Source organism: Parasteatoda tepidariorum, chromosome 10 (assembly GCF_982258835.1).
Source record: "Parasteatoda tepidariorum strain Cologne lab strain chromosome 10, Ptep-v5.0, whole genome shotgun sequence".
NCBI lineage: Eukaryota > Metazoa > Arthropoda > Arachnida > Araneae > Theridiidae > Parasteatoda > Parasteatoda tepidariorum.
Window position 1 is genome coordinate 15,600,963 of NC_141764.1, and position 13,425 is coordinate 15,614,387.

Below are 13,425 nucleotides of genomic sequence, written 5' to 3' on the forward strand. Positions count from 1 at the left end.
ACTTTAGGGTTAGTTAGATGGACTCTTATTTAGAGGTCTGTTATTTTACAATAATTTTACGATGAAAATTCTTGCAGTGTGCACAGACTAAGATCATATAAGATCCGATTCGGGTTCAGGACCCCAAAAAATGTGTGAGCAAAAAATAAGAACTCCTACTAATTTTTCCGATTAACGTCATTTATTGTTCTCGATTGCTAGGACTATTATAGAACTAAATTAATGCAAGTAACAAATCGAATATAACAAACTTAATCAGAGACAGTGAAAGAGAACGATTTAATGCATAAATCTCGGTTAAGCTTTTCATTGTAGCATGACGCTAAAACTATTTGGGAGACAGTTTTGTTATTTCAGCGCCCTTTACAACTTTCTTATACGCAATAGCATTAAAATGGGAATGCTTCATATATTTCTCTGTGCTTTACACACAAATATCCTTATTCGATTTTTATCCATGTAATTCATTGAGTTTTAATATCATCCAATATAGATGAGTTTATACTGATAGTTTATTGTCTTGAGATAGTATTAATTTAAACCTCTGACGACTAGACAGTTGTAAGAGCTTGATTAATTTGATTTATTTTGGCTTATACAAGATGCTTGAAAACTACATTTTAATTGCTTGAATTTTTAAAATTTTACTGAAAAAAAACAACTAAATATAAGTTCTATCCAAAGAGCATTCAATGCTATTTAATCTAATTCTATTTAATCTCCCTCTTATTCAATGCTGTTTAACTTGATTGTCTAAGCTACAACGCTACATTGAACCCTGTAAAAATTCGTTTACTTAATTTTTTTTTCGGAAATCCGAGACATAATTTGTTCTCATAAAAATTATATTTGTTTGTATTGTGTTTTCTGCTTGGTCTTAATGCCTAAGTCGATATTCTTGAAATTTGCAGCTTTTGATGGAATGACAAGTTGTCTCAATTGAAATTACAGTGTTTTTGCCAGTTACACTTTTTGCACAACCAGTGACTTGATAATTCGTAATTGGAACTTTCTTTCCAACAGTTTTATCGTTTCAGGGATCAATTTGGTATTCAAATATACTCTATTTGTAAATCAAATGATAAGCCAATATTTTGAGGATTTTTGTCTCAAAAAAGCCTTTAGACTAGTATTGTTAAATTGCATAATTATTTAACACAAATTAATTAAATTCGACTAGATGCTCTAAAAATAAATTTTTCCAGTCAATCATTTTATTTATTTGAATGTCTACTTGAGTGTGAATACAGTTGTGAAAAATTGAAAACAGTTGTTTTTACAAGTTATGAGTTAAGGTTATGATTTTTTTCCTTTTGGAAGCAGATGTATTGTTTCAAATTTTAATGATTACAACTTCAATTCTTTTCCACGTCAATAATATTGTGCATCAAATTAAAAATGCTATTACGTAAGTAAAATTATTTTTTCGTTGAGTTTCTATAATTTGTTTTTATTTTTTAGTTATGCATCTTTTCACTTTAATCTCATTAGTTCCTCTCAAAGACGTATTTTACTAAGATGTTTTACTAAATGTTTTATTTATTATTCTATTTAGTATTAATTTCAGCATTCCTTTTCAATACAACATGTTCTTTTAATACAACAAATATTTTTTGTTGGAAGTCTAAAACGGACTCTTAAATTAATGTAGTCATTTTTACATTAGTTATTACGAAACAAAATATTATATTACAAAATTCATTAATTAAATAGTAAAAATTTCTTACACAAAGTCTGTCACTTAAATGGGCTTTGTATTTTTCAAAACAGTTTATAAATATTTTGTTACATATCACAGAATGTATAATTTTTGTTCAACGGTCTAATAAGAAATATTAAAATATTTTTTCAGCCCTTTTGAAGTAAAGTTCATTATGGATAAATATTTCTCTGTAATTCTGAAACTCAATGAGTACTAAGAAACTTTTTGCAGAAAATATTCATTTAATTTTAAGTTAAGCATTCCAAGACAATTCTTGATTCTTAAAATCCTGGATCACCGGGACAAACAGGATGGTGGCAGCAGATAGGGTATGGTCCTTTTCCGGTTCCTCTTCTGCATCCAGAACCTTCTAGAATCGGTACTCCAATGCATCTGAAATTATATTCAATAAAATAAAAAAGTAATTAATAAAAATGATACACTAAATGCTCTTTAATGAAAAGAAGCTGAATGGATGATTCCTATAAAGATTAAGACTAATCAACTGCTAAATTTAATTGCGTTATTAAAAAGACAGATATGAAATTCGAACTTTTTAATTTTTCAGAGGAAATTTTTTTCCATCAAAAAATTTATTTCTGATCGGTTACAGAAACAGGTTGCATGATAGATGTAGATAGATGTTGATTACATAGAAATATGCATCTCAGAACAAATTAAACTCATAGAATTTGGTATTAAATATTTTTCTAAAAAAAAATTAATAAATATAATTCAATAAACTTTCTTTTTATTTTTTATTAATTATTTCTCAAATTTTTAACTTTAGTCTTCTTTTGAAGATTAAAGGATATTTTTTCAAAAGGATATTTTTCTTCTAATTTTGGTCATAAAAAAATTCCCTTATCTCAGATAATAAGATAATTATATAACATAAGCTGTGTGGAAATTTATTTTTATCGAATTTCTTTCCTCTCTCATGATTTTTTTATTGCGAGTAAATTTAAAATCAGCGAAGTTAAATCGAATTGTATATTTACATTATCCCTTTGTTACGTCATACATGCAGAAAAAAAATCGCTATATTTTTAAACAGTGCTGTCCTATATATAGGACGTTGTATCTTACTGCATTATTGGTAAAAGTTTAATTATAAGAATTATTATATTCTACATAACAAAATAAAAAGTAAAAATTGGTTGAAGGTGTCTCCTGTATCCCCTGACACTGTCTCCTAGATCAATATTATGACTATGACGTATGCTTTATAAAATAGTAAAACGTTCCTTTTTTACGAGAGTAATCAATAACCTTAATATTAAGAAACATATTCAAAAATTTTAAAAACTATGATTTTTTTAACGCACTTACGGTTTAACACCCAAGAAGCCATTTGTACACGTATATTCTTGGCAGGGATGCTCTTTTTGAAATGTTTCTCCATTCTTATGTTCACCGCAGTCAACTGAAATGAAAAACAAAAATTAAAGAAAAAAAAGGAATTAAAAAGTTAAGAGAATCATTATTATGTATATTATATGGATGTTGCAATTTGAAGAAAGAAAAAAGAAGATAGTATTGAAGCAACTTATTTGTGCAGGATTAATTAAATATATCAGGAAAAGGAATGGATCTGTGTTTCATATTCCGACGGATCCCGGATTTAAGACAGATTTGTTTACTGGTTAGACAGATGAATTATTTGACGGGAGTTTATGGTACACTGTAAAAAATTTCGAGCTATGATTTTTTTTTTTTTTTTTTTTGTATTCTTCTCATGATTTCTGTGGTATGTACGTAAAAATATGTAAGAAGTATAATATATTTAAATTTTTAGATTATTATTTTGCATAAAAATTATTACTTTCTGTCTGTGGAAGCAAACATAAAGGTGATTGTAAATTAATAAATTATGTTTGAATATCGATCTGCATCTGTATATTTTTTGCTATTATTTTCAAGTTACGTTATTATTTTCGCATTTCTTAATTTACGTCAAATTTTTTGTTTTACTACGTTAATGTAATTAATATTGGAAGGGAATATTCCCTCAAATTGAGATTAGGGGGTTGACGAATCCAATATTTGGCCACTCTATATATATATATATATATATATATATATATATATATATATATATATATATATATATATATATATATATATATATATATATATATATATATATATATATATATATATATATATATATATATATATATATATATATACATATATATATATGTAATAACAGGGCTACATCCCTGTTATCAGTCTTGTATTTAGCTTGAAATAATGCAGTCGTAAGCCATCAGACGTTCTAAACAGGTTTATTTAAATGTAGGCTGGTATTGATAAAAGTTCACTTCCACACTCCCTACGGAAGGGTGATGGACAAGACTTCTGACAATTCCGGAACAACTTATCAGAATCACATCATGATGAAAAGGACACGCAAAACTAGTGTTCCTACGTTTTATACCAACACAGATTTAAGGTAAAAAGGCACACTTCGTACATTCCTTGTAACCTTAGGCATTAAGGAAAATCATTTACTGCTTCCTAATATGGAAGTGAAAGAGGGCAAGATTCTAAAAATAACTCTTCCTTTGAAATATAAATCTATTTATATTTCAATGGTATGTTTTCAGCCTTGAATTCCCAAAATAGAATCTCTTTACGCTTATTCTTTAACAAAGACATTTTATGAAAACGAAAGAGTTTTAATTCTTTTATTAATACAAAAGTATTTAATTTTTGTATGACATATATATATATATATATATATATATATATATATATATATATATATACCAGAGGGCTCCACCCCCTGATTGCTATCGCTCGCCAACCCCCGATAATTGCTACGCAATTAAAGTCATTTTCCTGGAGATTAGCTGGCTATTTTTCCACACCTACATCACATAGAGAGAATATGATAGGATTGTGAAATGTCAGAGGTCCTTTATTATCAGTATTATGAACTTATATAAAGCAATTTTAATACGAACAATATTATAAACTTACATAGAGCGAGGAAGCAATATTATTTAACACATTACTATAGGGCATTAGCTGGAAATTAATCTCCGTATCCGAATCACGCGTGGCAGCGGGTAGACTATATTTGAGTGTGCCCCTTGATTCTCGCCAAGATGTGATTGCGATTGATCACCAAGCTGGGCGATGTTGAAACCCAATCGTGATTCAGATTGGTTTAGATTTCAGCGTTATTTTTAAATTGCCAACGATATATGTAGTTTCAGAGGTTCGTTAGTTCTACGTTGGATACCGGCTGGTATGGTTATTTTTGCTTGTGATCAATAAGATTGAAGGTATGTGGGCAGTCATAAAAAGGTGCTTTCGAAAAAAATTTTGTCGCCAGCCCAGTACCACAGACGCCATTTTCGATTCGTATTTCGCCGAATTTATGTGACGATGGAGGAACACAGATTCTATTCATGATAAATTTAGACAGTATCTAACTGCTATTAGAGAATTCGGTGCACCTAAATCTGAGGATATTCAAGCTTAACGAAGAAGGGAGTTGTTTTTTTCTTCCTTTTCTTTACATTACTCATATCGGGTTCATTCCAATTTTATAAAGTTTTGGCCGATGTTTTCCAATATTTTATTGAAATATCATTATATTTTGGCAGTTATTCCTGTTACAACGGTGCTCCACTCTAACAGGAATGGCGCCAAACATAAGTAGCCAATTTCGCCAAGGTGCAACCTCAAGTATATTTTTATCCCTATCTCAAACCATTGTTGATCTTGTAGGATTCCGGACGCACCCTATATGGTGCGTCATCTCCCCCCCCCCCAGCAGATTAAATTTTAAACTGAAAACAATTAAAACCTGATGAAAAAAAACTTTAAAATATGGCAAACAAATTAAAACATGTAACATTAGAAAGTTGATGCTAAGTAATATTTCAAAAGCAAATACCAATGCAAGTAATTGCCCAATTAACTTCAATACTGTCAACTGACAAAATATTTTAGTTTCAATTAGACAAAAAGCAAATTATATAATAAAAACATACGTAACTGGAATTCGACAAATTAAATTAAGCAATTTAATTTTTTTGTCATACTGAATACCAATAAAAAAACAAATATAAAATGAAATAATTATGTTATCAATGATCAATAAACATTTTTGTCTGAATTGTTATAAAAAAATAATTCGAAAACAATAAAATTGAAAACTATTTACAATAGATCTCTGAAATTCACAAAACCTAGCTATGTACATTTTTCATTGATCTTTCTTTTCACATAATTTTTTGTACCAAAGATTTGCACTTTTATGCATTATTTAAGAAATATATGAAGCTAATAGGAACTGTTAATTAATATTTTTGGGCGAACGATGTTTTGATAGTAAGTAAAAACAAATGAGTACTCTAAAGTAAACTCTGATCAATATATTTAACACATTCAGCGCAAAATAAAAATCGCAACGATCTTTAGCTGCTAAGTTTAGTTGCAACACTTCTGCAGACAGCATTATTAAAAATTATTACCTTTTCACTCACATGCGGTCTCAATTTTGATTGGCTGTTTTGTGCGTTACTAACAAGAAGTCTTCTATGATTGGCTATGTGTTATCATTCCACTCTCTTCTTATAAATATATATATATATATATATATATATATATATATATATATATATATATATATATATATATATATATATATATATATATATATATATATATATATATATATATATATATATATATATATATATATATACAAATATATATATATATATATATATATATGTAAAAGTTCAAAATGAAGAATAAAACAAAGAAAAATTATAAGCATATGAAAGAAGAGAAAGGGGGGGGGGAAATAATAAGTAAAAAAATAACAAACAACAGTTTATATATATACTAGCCGCCTAAGGCGGCCAGCTGTCCGCCACTCTAAAGGTTTTCACAAATAAAGTTTTTTAAAACATAGCAGGAAATCTGAAGATTAGTAGACAATTAAAGTGGTCTTGTCCTGCAATTTTGTCTTCATATCCTTGGGCCCTAGCACTGCTAGTAGAGACACGATCCTCTTCCAATCTTCTTTGACGTTTCTCTGATGTTTCTCGGACCCTAGCATTGCTAATTGAGACACGATCCTCTTCCAATCTTCTTTGACGTTCCTCAGGTGTTTCTCGGGCCCTAGCCTTGCTAGTTGAGACACGATCCTCTTCCAATTTTCTTTGACGTTCCTCAGGTGTTTCTCGGGCCCTAGCACTGCTAGTTGAGACACGATTCTCTTCTAATCTTCTTTGACGTTTCTCTGATACTTCTTGGGCTCTAGAATTGCTTGTCAAAATTCGGTCATGTTCCATCCGTCTTTCACGTTCCACAGACGTTTCTTGGGCCCTTCTTCTTCTTTGAGAATCTCTTAATATCTTTTTCTTTGACAAAATACAAAGTTTTTTGGAAGGCGGTTCTGCCATGTCAGTAATCGGGTTTTTAAGAAGTCAACGAATACTTTAGAACAACAATTACTATGAAAGCAAATCATGAAACTTCAATATTAAAATCTAAGTGCTTACCTGCAAACTGAAACTTTTCTGAAAATAACTAATTACATTTAATAAAAACTGTTAAAATAAAGAATAGAAAAACCAAAGAGATCCAAGGTAAGTGTGATCGTTCCTTCAAAAATAATTAAATTCCTATTTTATATAGCTACAACGCTTAAGAAGAAAAAAACTAAAATGCTAAATACATGAAAAGAACACGAAAATGAATTAATTTTTTATGGTATCAATTTCTATATAATTTTTATGGTATCAATTTCTATTTCTATATCGCTACAAAAATTATCGTCTTCTCTTAAGAAAAAAAAATAGAGCGTGGAAAGAAGAAAAATAACTTATTATAACAATTATGCACAGCGACAAATAAATCAAAGCGAAGCGTTCTATTTACGTATCGAATATGTTGCCACATTTTTAATACAAAAGTTAAACTTTTATCCACTTAAACTAATGCGAACCTTACAATTAAATTATTAATTCCTTCGTATATTATTGGTTTAAGTTGTCGAAAATTAACATTACAATTGTAAGGTTCGCATTAGCATACGTTTATAAGAGTGGAGAAAAGTATATGCATTTTTTAATAGTTTTCTGAATATGGCTCTTTGAAGAAGAAAAAGCATAGATTTTCTTACAAAATGAGTGATAACTAAAAAACTAATCCAAATTTTTGAAAAAGAAAAAAAATACTTCTTCATTATGTCAAAACACAATTATGTGCCGAGTTTCGTGCCTGGGCGAGGCTTCTGGGGCGATATATTGTAATTACAGACACACACACACACAGCCGCGTTTATTATTATGTATAGATAAAAAAAAATAATAATAATAATAAAAAAAGAAATTTTATTTAAAAAACCGGGAAAAAAAGATATAATCTTTTCTTCAGCCCACACGATTAGTTTAAATAATTAAACTATAATTTAATTTATAAAAATTTGGTGCTCTACATGCATACTAAAAGATAAGAAAAGTTAACTGATCCATATTATTTAAATAACCCACTTATGATTACACTTTTTCTCTTAATTTAGGATTAATAAAATATCAATTTATGATATCATTTTCTCCTCCTTTTTTTATAGATACTTAAGAATGATTACTTTCAATGCTTAACTTTCTTTGCTTTTTGTCTCTTAAAAAATGCTTAATAATGGTGCAACCTTTCCCTGTTTCTTAGCACTTTAAAAATACCAAAACATGGCGCCACCTTCCTTCGCTTTTAGTTCTGTTCAAATCACTTATTTTTTGGTGCAACTTTTACCTGCTTTTAGGTATTTTCAAAATGCTCATTTTTGGTGCAACCTTCTTCCGTTAGCTAGAGCTTGTGAAAGCACCAATCTGTAGTAAAACTGAGCACCATTTATGTAGCCAGCAAATGAATACCAAAGTTTGGCGCAACATAGCTCGAAATTTTTTACAGAGTCGAAAACTTCAAAACTATAAAAAAACATGTTTACAAGAGTGGTTATCCTAGTTGATTAAATATCAGTCATATAATTAGTAAAACCGCTGTTTTGAAACTGAAATCATAATTTAACTTAAGCAAACTTGAAACTTTCTGAAATTATAGAAAATAAATAATTTTCAGTGGGTTTATTCACACTTTGGTATAGAAGGTGGTGAACAAGTAGACTTTTTAACGAAAACCGGAACAACATGAAAACGCATCTGTTACATCAGATACACTAAGAAGATACAGTTTTGGCAAATTTAATGAAATGAATAACAGCGCTAAAGGTTAAACCTTGGAGGGCGTACAAGATTATCGAAAATAACAAAACTATAATCCCAGAAAGGAGGTTGTAAAATTTTTAGACTACGAAGTGGCCTGAGGCAGCTTGGCGGAACATTTGTTCAAAATAAGAGTACTCTCTACTGATATATGCCAGCCGGCCAGTGGCCGAGAGTGGTTAGCGCACTTGACTGCGAAGCCAATGGTTGCAGGTTCGAATTCCGCTCAAGGCATGGATGTTTATCTCTGTGTTGTAGTGTGATGTGTGAATGTGACCCTATATATGAACTGGTATCTTTGGAGAGTATGGGCAATGTTGCTCGTCTCCGTGACTAAGGTTCACAGGTGCCCACCGGGTAACGTTAAAGAGCAATAGTTGCGGCATCTTCAAGAGCAAATGAACAAGAGTTCAATGCCTACAGTAGAAAAAAAAATAACATATATTTTCAGGTCACTTTTTTCAAACTAGAAAGATTTGCCTTTGCCCTCTTTTGACTATTGATTGTTCCTTTTTAGATTTTTAATTATTTATTGTTCATTTTTAATTGTTTGTAGTTCGTCCTGCTCTTTTTAGGCAGTGGACGGTTGTAATTATAAATTAATTTCTAAATAGAGCCATATGTAACTCACAGTTACATATATACAGGGTATCACAATTGAATGTTTATAGGCAAAATGCTGAGTTAAGGAAAATTGACTTCGAAACTTAGTTAATTTTCAGTCAATTAAAGCAAAAATGGGTCGTTTATTAGTAGTTACGTAACATTTTTCGTTTTCTTAATGAGTCTATTATTATAAAGGCAAAAATCAGTATGCGTGTTTCTGCTATAACTCCGGAAAAAATTGTTCAAACATCCCAAAACTTGAAAAACAGATACAAGGGAGGATTTTTGACTCCAATTCCGGACATTGTTCAAAAGTTAAAACTAGTGCAATCAAAAGAAATATATTTAAAAAATAATTTTCTTCATATTTTTAGCACTATGCTTTTTTTTAAAATTAAACCTCAGAAGCTTTATCGTTTTAATTGTTTAAAAGATTTTGCTTGTTTGCACTTATTTGATCGAAAACAGAGTTTATTGCAAGTTCTACTTTATGGCAGGTACGCTATATATGCTATCTACCCTTACATTTCCTACACTAGCTACGTTACAATTAGTATCGTTTGAATACTCATAAAGAGTGTCCAAAATGTATAGTATTGTTCAAGTACCTCGAGAATTACACATCGTATCTAAATTATAATAATGAAGGAGGAAAATATTTTCAAAAGATGAATTCAATGATTCCAAAATTGAATTTTTTCCTCTCCCCCTGTTGCTAAGATCTTTTGGGGGAAGGAGTTTTTATGGTGTTATTTCTTGTCATTTTTTCAAAATGTGTTTCAGACATGACAAGTCTGACATGTGTTACTCTTGTTTAAATAATTTTTACACTATATCCACTTTGCATTTACATCATTAGATGTAAATAAATATACAGTAAGAGTTCTAATTCTCACCAAAAGTGTTCTGCGGGACTATGATTGAAACTTTAAGAATGACAGGTCACTTTCTGAATAGTATTTTATTAAATCATATCTGTGTTCGATGCATGAAAGGGTCATTTAAGCTGCTCCGAAAGAAATGGATTTGCTCCGAAATCTGCCATAGAGTTAGGAAAACAACATTGTCCAGAATTGCTATATACATATCATTGTTCATATTTCCAACAGTATACGCGAATATAACATCAATTTCATCAGATTGAGGATCCAGATACTTTTGAATACTTTTTCTCAATAACGTAGATTTGCACTGCAATTTTGTTGTATAAATTGTAGTGCATAATAAAAATTCTAACCAAATCTGACTGAATACTTTTTATGCAATAGAAATAAAAGTTATTAGCAAAATATTTATGGCATAAAAGGGATTGTTTAAAATAAAAGCTGATACTTACAGTTTACTGCTACGGGCGAAAAGACTGGGAAATCTGAACTTGCAGCAACCATTACAAAAAAAGAAATGGTAAGTAACAAGCAAAATACGCTTCGTATCATAGTTATCCTTATTTGACGCTCCTTTTATTAATACCACAAAAGTTTTCTATGAAAATAAGGAAAAAATTGCCGTTAAAAATTTCTCAGAAAAATGGTTAAATAGCAAAATAATTAATTGCTATTTTCTATAATAATTATTGCGTTATTTAATTGTAATTTAATTGTATCACTAATTTGTGTCCTGAGCCGTTAGAATACGATACTCCCCATGCACGCGTAGATAACAGATACACAGCGCTACTAAACTATCTTCAATGTGCAGTGAAAATTCAATTTTACGATTCTGAAACCATTCAAGTCGTATATGATTAAAAGAGCGCATGGCTTTCCATACATTTTTTTTAACCATACTAGCGGTATACCGTTTCAAAACCGTAAAGTTAAAAAAAAAATGCTCCTTTACAGTAAACTTCATGAATCATTCAATAGACAGACTGCTGCCATAATTTCAGAATGAAAATTTTAACACTATAGTATCATTGAACAGTAAGCGGAAAAACGACTCAATAAATATAAAAATAGCTAAAGCAAAGATTGATACCAAAAATTTGTTTTGTTTGTGACATTTTTTGTTCTTAATCTTTCGATGCTTCGGAGTCATCTAATAACCTCTCAGAAAGGATATATATATATATATATATATATATATATATATATATATATATATATATATATATATATATATATATATATATATATATAAAGTCAATGGATAAATAATCTTTAATGAGCGTGCTGTACGTACGATTGCTTGCATGCATCACGCCTTGAAGTACTCAGAGTCTGAAGCCAAGCGCTTTGGCGAAAAGAGGGTGCCTAGCAACGCGCATTTTATTGCAAAATCTTCGGTAGCCGTAGAGCAATCTCGTTATTAACTTTCTAGAATATTTCAATATTAATTTTATTCGTTATTGCATACAAAATGTGGAGAAAAGACAGTTTTGATTATCTAAAACGAGGAAATGAAAGAGAAAAATATGTCTTACTCTCTGATTTTCCCTATTCCAAGTGTTGCTTTTTTTTTTCTAGAATCAACGTGTTTATCGAGTCTTTTTTATACAGAAGAAATGACAAAGACAATATAAAACATGTTTTATGATATATAGAATAATGTTTTATGGTACATTATTTTTTGCAATGAGCATGCGATAGTTTTATGAAATATTGACATTACTTTAATATACATCTTCAACGCGACAACTCTCATAGCTCAGTTTTTTTCATTTATATTTTTTATTTTATAGTTAAAGATTCTTCTTTTTTACAAACAACAAAGGTCAATAAAACTGCAAATTGTTATCCGTTTATTGTTGGGATAGAATGATTCAAGCAATTACAGTTTATAACAATTATTTGTGTAGAAAATATAACTGATGTTACTAATTTCAGGACGTATATTAAATTTAGAACTGAAGACTGATTATTTTCTCGAAATAAATTTTATTATGACAAATATATTTTCTTATTAAATACATTAAAGAAGAAATATAATTTTGAGAACTCTTATAGCAATAAAAAGATTTTGTGAGTCACAATTTTATAACCATTTATTTCAGTATAGGTCTACATTTGCCAGTGAGTGCATTAATCAATTTTAGTCACCAATCCTATACTAATTCGAGAAATCTAGTTCCTGTGAAAGAGACTCGTGGTAAATAATTTTTACCAAAGGATTATCTTTGCGCATTATTAAAATTTTTATTGTTAATTATTTTTTCTCTGTTTATTTAAAAGAAAACATTAATGATTCCTTTACCAATGATTAATGTTTCCTGACACCAGTTTTAGTCACCAATCCTATACTAATACAAAAAATCTAGTTCCTGTGAGAGAGAGTCGTGGTAAATGATTTTTATCAAAGGATTATCTTTGTGCATTATTAAAATTTTTATTGTAGATTATTTTTTCTTTACTTATTTAAAAGGAAACATCGATGATTTTTTGAAGTTTAGAACTCTGATGAATCCAAAATGAGTTTGAAATTGGTATTTTATTAACCATTCTTAAATAATTATTTATCTTTAACTCTTTATGTAATGTAAATTCATGATGTATTTTAAGCACTTTCAAAGCTATCTGAAACCACGTGTTTCCTTATTTATAGTAAATTTTTGTTAATCAGGTTTCTTTAAACCTAAGTTATATAAAATCTATATCTCATTGAAATAAAGTTAAAAAAATACATATTATCTTATATATTAAACAGCCTATGTAGCGAAATAAAATGCTTGATTGTGCTATTCTTATTTTTAGCGTAAAATGATACAAGGAGAAAGTACATTTGAACTTCATGATATATTTTAATATATATTTCGCATATAAATCCAAATAAAAATTTATAAATTAAAAGCTCTAAATTTTGTCCCTCCCTAAAGTATTTGGGTACCTAAAGAGTACTAATGTTTATTCTCGTTAAAAGCATTCTCTA

At 29.2% G+C, this 13,425-nt stretch overlaps 1 protein-coding gene across 1 annotated transcript; it reads right to left on the bottom strand.

Annotated features, from left to right (window-relative positions):
- Positions 1-1,924: 1,924 nt before the first annotated feature.
- Positions 1,925-12,174, bottom strand: LOC139426236 (uncharacterized). The gene is made up of 4 exons (XM_071184292.1): positions 11,984-12,174; positions 10,898-11,043; positions 3,035-3,128; positions 1,925-2,095 (listed from the first exon to the last, which is right to left on the bottom strand). The coding sequence occupies exons 2-4, from the start codon at positions 10,995-10,997 to the stop codon at positions 1,984-1,986; spliced, it is 306 nt and encodes a 101-aa protein (XP_071040393.1). The 5' UTR covers positions 10,998-11,043; positions 11,984-12,174; the 3' UTR covers positions 1,925-1,983.
- Between the last annotated feature and the right edge of the window lie 1,251 nt (positions 12,175-13,425).

Excerpts from the sequence above, each read along its gene's own strand:
- LOC139426236 (XM_071184292.1), bottom strand. The coding sequence starts at position 10,997 with ATGATACGAAGCGTATTTTGCTTGTTACTTACCATTTCTTTTTTTGTA. Across the intron at positions 3,129-10,897 it reads TTCGCCCGTAGCAGTAAACT|TTGACTGCGGTGAACATAAG; the intron begins GTAAGTATCAGC and ends TTTTCATTTCAG. Across the intron at positions 2,096-3,034 it reads GGCTTCTTGGGTGTTAAACC|ATGCATTGGAGTACCGATTC; the intron begins GTAAGTGCGTTA and ends ATATAATTTCAG.